This window comes from Gobio gobio, assembly GCF_949357685.1.
Source record: "Gobio gobio genome assembly, chromosome: 20".
NCBI classification, from domain to species: domain Eukaryota; kingdom Metazoa; phylum Chordata; class Actinopteri; order Cypriniformes; family Gobionidae; genus Gobio; species Gobio gobio.
In genome coordinates this window covers 55,001-70,272 of record NC_137113.1, presented here as the reverse complement: position 1 = coordinate 70,272, position 15,272 = coordinate 55,001, and the positions used below count along the sequence as shown (strand labels likewise).

The 15,272-nt window shown below is 43.8% G+C and overlaps 1 protein-coding gene across 1 annotated transcript; it reads right to left on the bottom strand.

Annotated features, from left to right (window-relative positions):
• Positions 1–411: 411 nt before the first annotated feature.
• ghitm (growth hormone inducible transmembrane protein) lies at positions 412–14,872 on the bottom strand. The gene is made up of 9 exons (XM_079845386.1): positions 14,747–14,872; positions 14,203–14,330; positions 14,025–14,127; positions 10,719–10,830; positions 7,150–7,291; positions 5,899–6,007; positions 2,927–3,115; positions 2,678–2,849; positions 412–811 (listed from the first exon to the last, which is right to left on the bottom strand). The coding sequence occupies exons 2-9, from the start codon at positions 14,326–14,328 to the stop codon at positions 727–729; spliced, it is 1,038 nt and encodes a 345-aa protein (XP_079701512.1). The 5' UTR covers positions 14,329–14,330; positions 14,747–14,872; the 3' UTR covers positions 412–726.
• Positions 14,873–15,272: the final 400 nt, after the last annotated feature.

The window sequence follows — 15,272 nt, the reverse complement described above, 5'->3', positions numbered from 1 at the left end:
GCCTGATTTCTGTTAGATATAGCTTAGCCACTTCATTGCTGCTCATACTGGTTAAATGTCACAGTACACTGATAAAAGAAACGGGGTATGATGACGTGTAATGGTGTAGAAGTGATGTCCCATTTCTTAGGGGAATATTTTCACCCCTATGCACTGGCACTCTGTTTCAAGGGGCAAGGGGAACGGGTAGGGGAAGGCGAATAAAATAGAATTGGGATTGGGCCTAAGTATGGGTGAATTTTCCCGGTATGTAAAACCCTTTCAGCCAACATGTGTTGATTTTAAATGTGCTCCAGAAATAAATGTGATTTATGATATCAGAGATATTTCTGATGTCTTTAGATATCACTGTGCCAAAGATAAAAACTGCTGGTAACTTCTGTTGAAAAGCAATAAACTGCACAATTAAGATGTAGTAAAATGTAGATGCAAATAAAGTTTATTGAACCATTGAGAAACTGAAACAACACAAGAATCAAATTGACACACAATCTCTGCTCGTCTGTGAAATAAATACACAAATGTTTGTTATAATTACACCAAAAGTGGAACTGATTGAGAAGATCTGCATTCATGAACTCGCTGTCCTGTCACTGTCTGAACGTCTCAGCTGAAAACCATCCAAACATGTTTTTACTTATAAACAAATCAACCCTTTAAAGCAACACTTTATTATTATTTCTGTATAGATGCATCTCCTCCTCCTGTGGTCTGGTCTTCTTCCAGCTACTTCCTTCTGTTTCCTCCGCCGGATAGAATCATCACCAGCCGCATGAAGATGTTGAGCGTGTCCATGTAAATGCCCATGCATCTGTAAGAGCAGAGAAACAACACGTGATGAGGTCACAGGTCACATATTGTGTGACATCTGTGTGTGAAATCTCCATTAGGGATGGCTCGATACCACAATGTTGTCTTCGGTACAGTACCACAATCTAATACGAAGTACCGATATTAAATCGATACCACACAGGGTCTGAATTTTGGCGCGGGTATTGCGTATAATTTTACTCACTCTCGCAGGTTTGAGGTTTATGAAGCGGGAAATTAACGCAAATGTTTATTATTAAATGAATCAACAAAGATGATCAAATCAGTCATTTGGAAACTTTCTTGAGCAAAGTAATTTCAGCAATACACCCTTCTCTAGCTCTCAAAATGAGCAATTTGCTTCTAGCTTCAAAAGACATCGCACCTGCACTATAAAAGCATCTGTGCGCTCAGATTCAACACTTATGCTTTCGTTTTGGGACAGCTGACGGAAATCACTGGCCACGTCCTTTTAAATCTCACCAATTTGAACATGCGAGCGATTTTATAGCAACAACAAACAGAGCTCACACATTCCAAATTAAGTGATTTTCCTAAGACAAATACACACAAAATTATGTCAAAAATGTCCATCTTTAGTGAGTAGTCACATAAACACAGTTGGTTATGTCTTACGAGAATAAAGTGCAATAGTATGTGTGCAAATATTATGAAGCTGGAGATGTCATATTTAAACGATACGATCTTATGTATGTGCGTTGATCAGTGTTAAAAGAAAATAAATGTCTAAATTAGATGGTTTGATTTCTGCACTCACCTGTCGATCTCTTAATGTCTTATTCAAGTCAGGAATTAAGTGACGATGCTTGGCAAAGTTTGATGGTTCTTCAGCAGTTTTATAAGCAAAGTCATTCCAAATTTCACGTCTACTCTCTTTATTAGTTTTGTGCGTGTTGAGTGAGATTCAACTGCTGTATTCATTTTGTTCCTCTATGGCACCACATTTACCGGTTTTGCATCAGTTTGGGAGCGCACACTCTTTAGTATATTACGCTGTATATAAAGCGCAAGACAAACTACGAGCAACGTTACGATGTCAATTTGTAAGTCATGAAATAAGTAAAGTACCAATAAATCGCGTAACTGGTTCGACGTGTGTTAGCTGGGCAGGATTTGCATGAAGGTACGATCTGTTCATCAGGAGCAGTTATGATTCATTAACAGTTCATGATGTATTGTGTATTCGCCAAGGTAACTTTCCATAACCTCAAAATGCCACTTTATTTTGTTTGGGGGCTACTTTATAGTATTAACAAAAACTGATATTTAATAGCTTTAACTCCTAGGCCTATTTATTCAACAGTATTACTCATATTCATACAATTTGTGTTTAAGTAGGCTAAAGTGGGACATTTACTTGTGTCATCAATGCTTACCCCATTGGCAGATTATTTTGCTTATTTTAAGCAAAAACTCCCTTAATTTTGAGTGATTTTCCCCCAAAACAAGACAAAAACGTTTGCTTGTCTAGTAAATGCTTCTTAATGTAAGATTTTTTAGATATTTGGACTGAAAACAAGACAAAAATACTAAGTAAGAAAAGCATTTTTTCTAGTGTAGATAGTTAGCTAATCTGTTTGCTTTGTATATGTGCATTTCTGAGATGAATTAGTTTTGTGCTTGTGGAGTGAGATTCAACTGCTGTATTCATTTTGTTCCTCTATGGCACCACATTTACCGGTTTTGCGTCAGTTTGGGTGGCACACTGCCATCTAGCGGTGAACTTCGGAACAGCAGCATAAACCGAAATGAGCAAAATCTTGATATCGTACCGCTTGAAATAAAACACATACCGGTATTTTCCCAGTACCGGTATACCGTGCATCCCTAATCTCCGTCCACTTACGCATTAATGGGGTCATATTTCTGAACACCATACAGAGGGTGTGTCTCGGCACGCTTGACGACTTTCTGTGTATCGTACAGCAGGAACATGCTGAACAGCACCAGCCCTCCATAAACCGCCACCGAGTACAGGCCGGCCCCGAACGCAGAGGTGGGCGGCAGGAACATGGAGCCTGTGGAGACGAGAGGAAGAGATCAAATCCCTGCAGAGTCTGTTAGTAAACAGGCCAAAAGCACATCCTCATCTTACCCAGAGAAGAGGCGAACACCACTCCGAGCCCCACGGCGAGCGGCCCGCCCATGCTGAGGAACTTCTCGCTGGGCGCACACATGGCCACAGTCGACAAACCTCCCACAATGCCTGCTGTGTACCAGGCGGCTCGAATCATCAGCGGCCCACCCAACAGGGTCAATGGAGCAATGACGGCCCCCATCACTCCTGCACAGGAAACACAAGTCATACAGGAAAGTTAGTTCATGCATTCATGACCTCTAGACTAGATTACTGTAATGCTTTATTAGCCGGCTGTCCTGCCTCCTCAATAAACAAGCTACAATTAGTCCAAAATGAGCTGCTAGAGTTCCTACTAGGTCAAGAAAATATGATCGCACACTGGTTACCTGTTAAGTTTCGTATCTATTTAAATAGTGAACAATCAAAAATGACGTCTGTAGACTATGGGGTGCTGCAAGGCTCTGTGTTAGGCCCTCTGCTATTCTCAATATATATGCTGCCACTTGGTAATATTATAAGAAAACATGAAATTAGTTTCCACTGTTATTCCGATGATACTCCGTTATGTATTTCAGCACGACCAGATGAAATCTCTAAATTATCCAAGCTAACAGAGTGTGTTATAGATATAAAATATTGGATGACTTGTAATTTTCTCCTACTAAATTCAGATAAGACTGAGGTATTACTTATTGGACCAAAAACTGGTACACAGAATTTCTTAAATTATAACTTACATTTAGAAGGATGTACTGTTACTTCATCTGCTACAGTAAAAGACCTGGGTGTTATATTAGACAGAGACCTGTCTTTTGAAAATCATATTTCAAATACTACAAAAACAGTCTTCTTCCACCTCAGAAACATCGCTAAGCTACGTAACATGCTATCCGTCTCTGATACAGAAAAGTTAATTAATGCATTTATGACCTGTAGACTAGATTACTGTAATGCACTACTAGCTGGCTGTCCTGCCTCCTCAATAAACAAGCTACAATTAGTCCAAAATGCAGCTGCTAGAGTTCTTACTAGGTCAAGAAAATAGGATCACATTACACCAATTCTATCATCTCTACACTGGTTACCTGTTAAGTTTCGTATCAATTAAAAAGTATTGCTACTGACCTATAAAGCCCTAAATGGTTTAGCTCCTGTGTATTTAACGGATCTTCTATCGCTACGATCTGTAAGATCACTAAACTCTGGGCTTCTGGTAATACCGAGGATATCGAAGTCCACTAAAGGAGGGAGAACGTTTTCATACTTGGCACCTAAACTATGGAATGGCCTTCCTAATAATGTTCAGGGCTCAGACTCACTCCTCCAGTTTAAATCTAGATTAAAGACGCATCTCTTTAGCCAGGTATTCACATGATGCTTCTCCTAACCGTGTACTCTATAGTTATATCAATGCACATGATCGTCTTTGCTTAATGCTTTGAACAGCAGCTACGCTAATTATTATTCTGTTTTGTTTTATCTCGGGACGCCCATCCCAGCTCCAGTCTGGATCCAGCTTCTCGTAAAGACTTCAGATGACCATCACCTGTGAAGAGACGACTCAACTCCTGCAGGACTTCTCTATATCCTACTCATTAACATGTGTTCTTATTTCTGTGCTATAGTTATTATATTGATTAATAATACACTGCAAAAAATGCTTTTCTTACTTAGTATTTTTGTCTTGTTTTCAGTCCAAATATCAAAAAAATCTTACATTAAGAAGCATTTACTAGACAAGCAAAAGTTTGTCTTGTTTTGGGGGAAAATCACTCAAAATTAAGGGAGTTTTTGCTTAAAATAAGCAGAATAATCTGCCAATGGGGTAAGAAAAATAATCTTAATTCAAACAGAAAACAATGTATTTTTTTTTTTTTTTCAAGTATTTTTTACTAAATATTATTATAATAATCTTATTTACTAAATAATATACATTTGTCTTCCAAGTGCATGTCACGTGACTTGGATGATCGCTCAAGTTGCATGGTGGAAGGTTGAAGAAAGCCAGTTTCCCCATTTAGCCAGGTAGGCAAAATGCTACCGTGGAGTCCCAGCAACATCGTAATTTTTGTAGCTTGTTACGAAATAAAAATCTCTCTCACCTCAGAAACCAGCTTTCCTGTCCTGTCAGCCGTTATTTACTGCACTCGTAGCGCACACTCTTTAGTATATTACGCTGTATATAAAGCGCAAGACAAACTACGAGCAACGTTACGATGTCAATTTGTAAGTCATGAAATAAGTAAAGTACCAATAAATCGCGTAACTGGTTCGACGTGTGTTAGCTGGGCAGGATTTGCATGAAGGTACGATCTGTTCATCAGGAGCAGTTATGATTCATTAACAGTTCATGATGTATTGTGTATTCGCCAAAGTAACTTTCCATAACCTCAAAATGCCACTTTATTTTGTTTTGGTGGCTACTTTATAGTATTAACAAAAACTGATATTTAATAGCTTTAACTCATAGGCCTATTTATTCAACAGTATTACTCATATTCATACAATTTGTGTTTAAGTAGGCTAAAGTGGGACATTTACTTGTGTCATCAATGCTTACCCCATTGGCAGATTATTTTGCTTATCTTAAGCAAAAACTCCCTTAATTTTGAGTGATTTTCCCCCAAAACAAGACAAAAACGTTTGCTTGTCTAGTAAATGCTTCTTAATGTAAGATTTTTTAGATATTTGGACTGAAAACAAGACAAAAATACTAAGTAAGAAAAGCATTTTTTGCAGTGTAGATAGTTAGCTAATCGGTTTGCTTTGTATATGTGCATTTCTGAAATGCATAACATGTACAAATCAATTTAAATTGTAATGTAGACGCATTTTCTGTGAAGCTGCTTTGAAACGATATGTATCGTGAAAAGCGCTTAACAAATCAATTTGAATTTAAGTGAACACAGGAGCAGGAGCCATAACTGCAACTAAAGGACTGCAGTGCCCTCTAGGGGTCAGCTGAAGCATTGCCCTCTCCACTTTACCTGCATGCAGTGCCCAGGCCAGGTGTTTGGGCAGGGGACTGTTCTCGTAGGAGATCGACCGCACCAGCATTCCTGCGCCGATCATAGCAGCGAACGTCGCACCGATAGCCTGCGCACATTCACACCACAGCAATGAGCAAGAATCATCTCTGAATTCAGCAAAACACAGGAACACATTCCCCCTCTCCATATTAAACACATTCCCCCTCTCCATATTAAACACATTCGCCCTCTCCATATTAAACACAATCCCCCTCTCCATATTAAACACATTCCCCCTCTCCATATTAAAGGACGAGCCGGACCCTCAGCAGATGAACAGGGCCGTCCGCTTCAGTCAGAGCCGCTGGCATGAGGGTTAAAGGGTTAGTTCTCCCAAAAATGTAAATTGTGTCATTAATGACTGAGCCTCATGTGGTTGGACACCCGTCAGACCTCCGTTCATCTTCAGACACAAATGAAGATATTTTAGTGTAAAGCTGATGCTGAGAAAGGCTTCAGATAGGCCTCCATTGGCATTCAGTTCATTTACACTCACAAGACCCATAAAAGGCACTAAAAACATCGTTACAAAGTCCATCTCACCACAGTGACTCTACAATCATTTTACAAAGCAACGACAATAGTTTTTGTGCGCAAAAAAAATCTAAATAACGCCTTTATCCAACGCATGCGTGAGAATATGACGCAGATCCGGCGTTCGGACACATGACCCAGAAGAGATTTGTTTACGAGCAGAGGAAGACGCGCGTATCTCAGCTGTTGAATTCTACACTGATCGTGCTTTAGGTCTCGCTGTAAAGCTCAAAATCAGGCTAAAGTGAGCATTTCATGGATTCCCGAACGCCGGATCTGCTCATATTCTCACGCATGCGTCGTGGAGACACACACGGAAGACAAGAAGAGGTTTAATAAAGTCGTTATTTAGATTTTTTTTTGCGCACAAAAACTATTGTCGTCGTATCGTAAAGTTATTGTAGAGTCACTGTGGTGAGATGGACTTTGTAATGACGTTTTTAGAGCCTTTTATGGGTCTTGTGAGTGTAAATGAACTGAATGCCAATGGAGGCCTATCTGAAGCCTTTCTCAGTATCAGCTTTACACTAAAACATCTTCATTTGTGTCTGAAGATGAACGGAGGTCTGACGGGTGTCCAACCACATGAGGCTCAGTCATTAATGACACAATTTACATTTTTGGGTGAACTAACCCTTTAAAGGCACATGTGTGTGAATGAGATCTCTTGCGTACCATCCAGGATCCTCTCATCATGAGTCCCATGAGCGCCGGCGTCCTGCTCACAGCCACCGCGGACAGAGCCGTCACACACACACTTCCAGAGAAGTACAGGTATGTGGAGTGTATCCTGTCCTTCACGTACTGCGGCCAGATCCTGGAACACACACACACACACACACACACACAGCTTCAGTTTCCTGCTCATTCTTAACAACCCAACCCTCTACACACACCTTGGCAATAGAATCGCCTTTGGCTAGTACATTTTTTTGTTTAGTCGCTAGACTGATATACTTTATTATATTATATTATACTTTATATATACATATATACCACCAAAAGTATCAATATCTTTGTAAAACATACACGCTTAACATCAGTTAGCATTAGACTGTTATGATATTATGATAATCAAGCACTATATAATGATAGAACTTTAGTACTTTTAGAACATTTCTGCTAAATGCATAAATGTAGTAATTAGAACTAAAACTGTTGGAAAGCATGTATTAATGCATATTTGTCATTTAACTGAACTTTGGACTGGTGGTGGTGCTTAAGATATTGTTGGTGATTCTGTAAAAAAAATAGATAATAGTAATTATATTATATTATTAAAAGATACTACTAATTCTACTACTAACAACAATATACAGCGCACTAAGGATTGATGAGCTGCTGGGTTCATGAATATTAATCACGTTGACAGCATTCGCTCAAACTGATTTGCTGAAATCAAAACAGAGACAGGAAAAGATGAGCGCCAGCCAATGAGATTGCCGTTTGCACATTAGCTCCGCCCACTACCATATCTTCTGCTTGTTCTTAAAAGCTGAATAATTCCAAAGGAACTTGTTATTTTGACAGGAAAATACAATAAAGAATATTGTTAACATGTAGCGCGTCGATTTTGGGTGGTATTTAAGACTCGCGCTCTCTCTCTCTCTCTCGTGTGTGTGTGTGTGTGAGAAACGCGCTCAGCAAAGTGACAGTTCTTAACACTAGAGTTCACAGTACGTCAGATGAGCTGATCTGAAATCGTATAGATCGCTTGACGAGAGCAAAACTCTCCAGCGCTCATTCAGAGAGTTCAGCGAGTAGAAATATATCTATGCTAACCCTATTCTTAGCATCAAACACACACACTGGTGAGTCAAATCTGAGAATTTATTAGCCAATGGCTAATGATAGATATTATTTAATCGCCCAGAGTGACGATTTACTCGCACTATAGAGGGTTGCACTCAGATTTCCTGCTGGCATGAGATCAGATCTGGCCTTGATGTGGTTTAGGGGCCGTTTACAAAACATAATTTTCAGAAAAACATTTGTGTTTTTGCCTACTACAGTGTTTCGGGGCCTGAAAATAAGATTCAAAGTGCAAGTTTTGTGTAAATTATCCTGTTATCGCCTCTATATAAACTACAAAAACTGTCCGTCGCCGTCATCATAACCTTTGCATTGTTTGAATGATCCGCCTGTATCAAGCTATACCCAGTCCAGCTGCTGGCCCTCCTGATGCCCTAACCCTAACCCTAACCCAGTCCAGCTGCTGGCCTTCCTGATGCCCTAACCCTAACCCTGACCCTGACCCAGTCCAGCTGCTGGCCCTCCTGATGCCCTAACCCTAACCCTGACCCTAACCCAGTCCAGCTGCTGGCCCTCCTGATGCCCTAACCCTAACCCTGACCCTGACCCAGTCCAGCTGCTGGCCCTCCTGATGCCCTAACCCTAACCCTAACCCAGTCCAGCTGCTGGCCCTCCTGATGCCCTAACCCTAACCCTGACCCTAACCCACTCAGTCCAGCTGCTGGCCCTCCTGATGCCCTAACCCTGACCCTAACCCACTCAGTCCAGCTGCTGGCCCTCCTGATGCCCTAACCCTAACCCTGACCCTAACCCTAACCCAGTCCAGCTGCTGGCCCTCCGGATGCCCTAACCCTAACCCAGTCCAGCTGCTGGCCCTCCTGATGCCCTAACCCTAACCAGCTGCTGGCCCTCCTGATGCCCTAACCCTAACCCTGTCCAGCTGCTGGCCCTCCTGATGCCCTAACCCTGCCCTAACCCAGTCCAGCTGCTGAACCTCCTGATGCCCTAACACTAACCCTGTCCAGCTGCTGGCCCTCCTGATGCCCTAACCCTAACCCTGTCCAGCTGCTGGCCCTCCTGATGCCCTAACCCTAACCCTGCCCTAACCCTAACCCAGTCCAGCTGCTGGCCCTCCTGATGCCCTAACCCTGATGCCCTAACCCTAACCCAGTCCAGCTGCTGGCCCTCCTGATGCCCTAACCCTAACCCTGACCCAGTCCAGCTGCTGGCCCTCCTGATGCCCTAACCCTAACCCTGATGCCCTAACCCTAACCCAGTCCAGCTGCTGGCCCTCCTGATGCCCTAACCCTAACCCTGTCCAGCTGCTGGCCCTCCTGATGCCCTAACCCTAACCCTGACCCAGTCCAGCTGCTGGCCCTCCTGATGCCCTAACCCTAACCCTGATGCCCTAACCCTAACCCAGTCCAGCTGCTGGCCCTCCTGATGCCCTAACCCTAACCCTGACCCAGTCCAGCTGCTGGCCCTCCTGATGCCCTAACCCTAACCCTGATGCCCTAACCCTAACCCAGTCCAGCTGCTGGCCCTCCTGATGCCCTAACCCTAACCCTGTCCAGCTGCTGGCCCTCCTGATGCCCTAACCCTAACCCTGACCCAGTCCAGCTGCTGGCCCTCCTGATGCCCTAACCCTAACCCTGATGCCCTAACCCTAACCCAGTCCAGCTGCTGGCCCTCCTGATGCCCTAACCCTAACCCAGTCCAGCTGCTGGCCCTCCTGAGGCCCTAACCCTGACCCAGTCCAGCTGCTGGCCCTCCTGATGCCCTAACCCTAACCCTGATGCCCTAACCCTAACCCAGTCCAGCTGCTGGCCCTCCTGATGCCCTAACCCTAACCCAGTCCAGCTGCTGGCCCTCCTGATGCCCTAACCCTAACCCTGACCCAGTCCAGCTGCTGGCCCTCCTGATGCCCTAACCCTAACCCAGTCCAGCTGCTGGCCCTCCTGATACCCTGACCCTAACCCAGTCCAGCTGCTGGCCCTCCTGATGCCCTAACCCTAACCCAGTCCAGCTGCTGGCCCTCCTGATGCCCTAACCCTAACCCTGACCCAGTCCAGCTGCTGGCCCTCCTGATGCCCTAACCCTGACCCTAACCCAGTCCAGCTGCTGGCCCTCCTGATACCCTGACCCTAACCCTGACCCTGACGCCCTAACCCTGACGCCCTAGCCCTGACCCTAACCCAGTCCAGCTGCTGGCCCTCCTGATGCCCTAACCCTGACCCTAACCTTATGATGCCCTAACCCTGACCCTAACCTTATGATGCCCGCGGTGGAGAGAGCGTTTCTTGTGGTCCTCTATCGCAGGGCGTGGTGGGAGCGGCGGTACTGAAGCTAGATAAACATGTTCAACGTGTGTGTTCTGGATAAAAATGCTGTTCTATTATGGGCTGTTGACATGAATTGCACTCGTGATGGAGCGGTAGTGGAGCGCTCCGCTCTCATACTCTGGCCTGATAGTGTGGGAATGTGGCTCTTACACTGCCTTCTCGATGGCTCCCATCTCATTGGACATCCCGAAGCCGTAATAACACAAAGCCCCCAGACCCACAGCCGCGCCTCCTGCCACGAAGATCCTGCCCATGGTTTCCACTGTGGAGAGAGAAGCAGGACACTCACACCTGTCCTCACTCAGAGTTTGAAGGGTTCATTCGTGTTCAAGGCCTCGTTTCCCACAGGCATCGTGAGCGAAGCTGACCGTAGAGACTGGGCTTCTGTGATCCACTCACGATGCTTTTGGGGAACCAGGCCCAGACTGGCATTGACATCCGTCTCAGCGTCTGGATGTTCAGGGATCACTCAGACCTGCTGCAGTGACGTCAGACCAGCAGAGATCTGAGTGAGCAGTCCGTGTCTCTGCGGTCGAGGTCAGGGGTCAGTCTCCAACACAATAAAGGGTTAACCCGCTTGACCCAAATCAGCAAACCCAGGCTCCAGGGTCGCTTGAAAATCCCAGGCCAGGTGAGCTGAAGTAGGTTAGAAATGACCAGGGTCTAACCCTAGCCCACAAGTTAATATTCATCGATTGCGAAATCATGGCAAACACAGAGAGGAAATCAAAAAAACATAACTTCACTCAATGTGAAGTAGAAGTTATCGTTGGCGAGGTGGAAAAGAGGAGAAAAGTGTTGTTTGGAGGGCACAGTGTGGGCATTACTGATGCCAAAAAGGCACTTGAGTGGCAAAAGGTTGCAGACGCCGTAAATGCTGTCGCCTCACAACCTCAGATCATCAGCGAAATAAAAAAGAAATGGTCGGACATCAAAGTCGAGGCAAAAAAAGTGTCTAGTGCTCCATCGCCAGAGTGTGTCTTCTCGCTGTCTGAAGATGAGTTCACTCTGAATCCTTCCATTCGCCACATCTTCTAGAGCTCAAGATCAGCCATCGGCGTCATTACACATTGTGATGGGGCATTTTATTTCCATCTGACAAGCTACAGATGTCGGTTATAATCTACGTGGAAATGGGAAATAGTTCAAATGTAATGTCTTGCAGTTTTCTGAATGGTTGAGACATACGTTATACGTTATTTTAGCAAAAATAAAACTAAAGGTATATGCATGAATACCATGATTTCTTAGCTGATGAAGACAGTTTACTATGAAAACAACTTTCCCCAGTGGACAATTAATACATCCATCTAGTGCTGGGCGGTATACCGGTTCATACCGAATACCGGTATTAATTTTCTTTATGATATGAATTTTGTTGATACCGCAATACCGGTATATGTCGCTTAAACAACGTTCGGAACGCGGCGCAGCGCGTCATTGTTTGTGAGGGGACCCATTTCATTGATGCACTGTAGAAAGAGCAGTCAGAGCACAGTTGAGATCGCATTACAGCACAGCCTATGGCTGTATCCTATACTCTCATTCACTATTCCCTACGTTATCACTTTATTTGAAGGAGTGAATGAAAACGTGCGTGAAGTCGGACAACCGTTGTGTGTACATCTGCTGTACACTCGTTATTGCGGTGCAATGGGATAGAATGAGTGCACTCAATAATGTCCTCTAAGGTTTCGGACACCACTACAAAGCTCTGTGCCCTCCAAATAATGCACTATTTGAGGTTATGGGAGCGATGTCGGATTCAGCCCTTGATTATTGTTGAGAATTCAAACTACACGCGGCGCGCGAGAGCGCGGTTTCTGCACGGAGCGCTGCGATGAGTTTAACAACGCTCACCACATGGATCATATAGCACTGATATAGACCGGAGCGAGTGCGTTTAAAATTTTTATGGACATATTTCAAAAACTCTAGTGCTCTAGACATGAACCAGAAGTGTGTATGCGCGCATATTTCATCACGTCTTATTAAAATGAAATGTATGCACTGATTACACTGATAACCTATGTCTGATCACGAGCGCGCTGACACGATGGATTATTCAAAAGACGATGTAAGTTAATAAATAAACTGACAATTCAAAGAAGAATGGGCCAAAAAGTAACTGCTTTATTCTTTCTGTGTTAAACTGATGTGTGTCATTCGTTCCGAGAGTCCTGTTAAATGTATTGCTAATATCCTCATTTCTCCTCGTTTTGGCAGTTTGTTGTTATAGAGGGTTAGATTTTTAAAATGCTTAAGGTGCCCTCAACTCAACTTTTAATATTCAGGTGTCTGTAAGTATGATTCTGAGCGTGTTGCAGGTCTGTGTTTTATTGTTTGTTGTCTCTCCACAGCATCATTTTGTTAACCTGTAGGCCTATTAACTCTAGTGTGGAATTTTTCTACAATATTCACTCGTCATGACAGTAAAACAGGGCATTCTAGTCAATCTCCTGCAGTATTTCCTCTCTCAATCAGTAGAAAATGTGATTAACACCCTGTCATGCATAGGGGAAAAAATACCGTCATATACCGTGAAACCGATATAATTTAGAAAAATACCGTGATATACATTTTTGGTCATACCGCCCAGCACTACATCCATCCATCCATCCATCCATCCATCCATCCATCCATCTATCTATCTGCATCTATATCTGCTCCGCCAGACGGACACATTGACAAGAATATCAGTTTTGTACATTAGCTATTTCGTTCTGTTTACCATATTATTTATGAGGATGAATTGCATAACATGCCAATATTATTGCAGAACATATTTCTCATTTCTGTTTGCAAATACGTTTTAATTTGAATTTCTGTTGTAATTTTGTTTTGATTTAGTTTGTTTTACACTGCAGATCGATCTAACGGGTGTTGGTGTCGGCTGTTCATTGTAAGGCTTGCTTTGTGAAGTCTTTGTGTTATTTATGAGAGGCAGTTTTGCCATTTCTTCTACACAACGGTCTGTAGTTTCACACACTTTCACGTGTTCCTTCCATCGGTGTGGCCATTTCTCATTTCAGCCGTTTTTGTGCGTCCGCCTGGGTCAGAGCTTGCGTGAAGGACCGCACATTTTCCCGTCAAGTTTGCTTTTTATAAATACCAATTATTGCGTAGAGAGCGGCGTACGCCTTCTTTTGTGCGTACGCAACGTTTATAAATGAGGCTCCTGGAGTCCGAATCTTTTCCTTTGACTATGTGTAATAAAGACAGGCCTTCAGTAATAATATGAATAAATGTCTCTACAGAAATCCCAGACCGTGTGAAAAGATTCATATTTTCTCCCCACCACCCAAAGACTTAGGGCAGGTGAAGCGGTCAGTTCTCCTCTGGGACGGCCTGATGGGGCTAATGATCAGATCACGGAGACGGATGTCAACACCAGCTGAACGCCGGCCAGCTAAAGGAGTAACAGTGGAGGAATCTTTATAGAAGAACAGAACTGACTCTTAATGGCCGTGTCGGAGGCGGGTTCGAATGCGGCGTTCTGGAGCTGCTCTTGGGAAGTCTTGCTCCGCCGGAGCCCCAGCCTGGCCTTGGTGGAGTAACCCTGAGCGGAAACAACACAACGTTAATAACACAACACACACTCACGAGCACATGTCGGCCTCAGGTGCGGGCGTACCTGCATCAGGGGTGGGCGGGGCTTCATCAGGGCCGAGCGGGTCAGGGTCAGGGGGGTCAAACCCAGGGCTGACCGGAGCCCGGACACAGGGACGGACCGCAGGCATGACAGCCGTGACACCAGCATCACTGTGTGTTAAAACACACACACACACACACACACACACACACACACACACACACACACACACACATTAGAGCTCATGCCTTATGAACACAGCCGGCACAGGAGAACGGGAAGATCTGGGGCCGGTTGCATAAACAGCCAGTTACATAAAAAGTTAGATTGGTCTGATTTGAATCAGAAAAGTAAGACTGATTACATCTTGACTAATTACTAGTGTGTCAAATTAGTTCAAAACACACAGTCTAAACATAATGGCTGAGTTTATGCAACTGGCCCCTGATTAAACTACAAACTCATGTTCGAGTGTATGAATGCTAGCTTTGCCTCACTCCAGTGGCTGAGGCTGTCAAACTATCCCGCAGAACCACATTTACACTGCACTTACTGTAAAAACATGACGTTTAAAAGAACAACTCACCAGTTGGTTTGTTTTCTAATTTCACCTTCGATGCGCGTCTTCAGCTCTGACGTAACAACAGCAGCAAAGTGAGCAAACCCTTCCTGAACCTTCCAGCGTGACGTCACATGACCGCGACAGCCGCGCAATGCACTGTGGGTCATGAAGTCTGGAGTTGACTTTTAATAATTTATGTTCCGCTTGTTTATTTAATATTTTAATATTCATTCATACACTAGAATAACCAGAGGGAATAAATCAATCAATAAAGCGCTGGTCTGATACTGCTAAGGATGAACAATATTGAAATTATTAAATTATTTACTAATACCCGTCTTTTTTAACTGCTTTCAGAACAAAAAACACAATTGGACTAAATATAATTTTTAAACGCATTCACACAAACTGAAGCCAGTTGTTATATTTGAGCAGTAGTGATCATGATCTGTCGTTATGGGTTCGGAGACTCGCTGACGTCATGGCTCACGTGACTCGCGGCTCTCTCTCTCTCTCTCTCTCTCTCTCTCTCTCTCTCTCTCTCTCTCTC

Excerpts from the sequence above, each read along its gene's own strand:
- ghitm (XM_079845386.1), bottom strand. The coding sequence starts at position 14,328 with ATGCTGGTGTCACGGCTGTCATGCCTGCGGTCCGTCCCTGTGTCCGGG. Across the intron at positions 14,128-14,202 it reads CCCGCCCACCCCTGATGCAG|GGTTACTCCACCAAGGCCAG; the intron begins GTACGCCCGCAC and ends GTTTCCGCTCAG. Across the intron at positions 2,850-2,926 it reads GGTGTTCGCCTCTTCTCTGG|GCTCCATGTTCCTGCCGCCC; the intron begins GTAAGATGAGGA and ends TCGTCTCCACAG.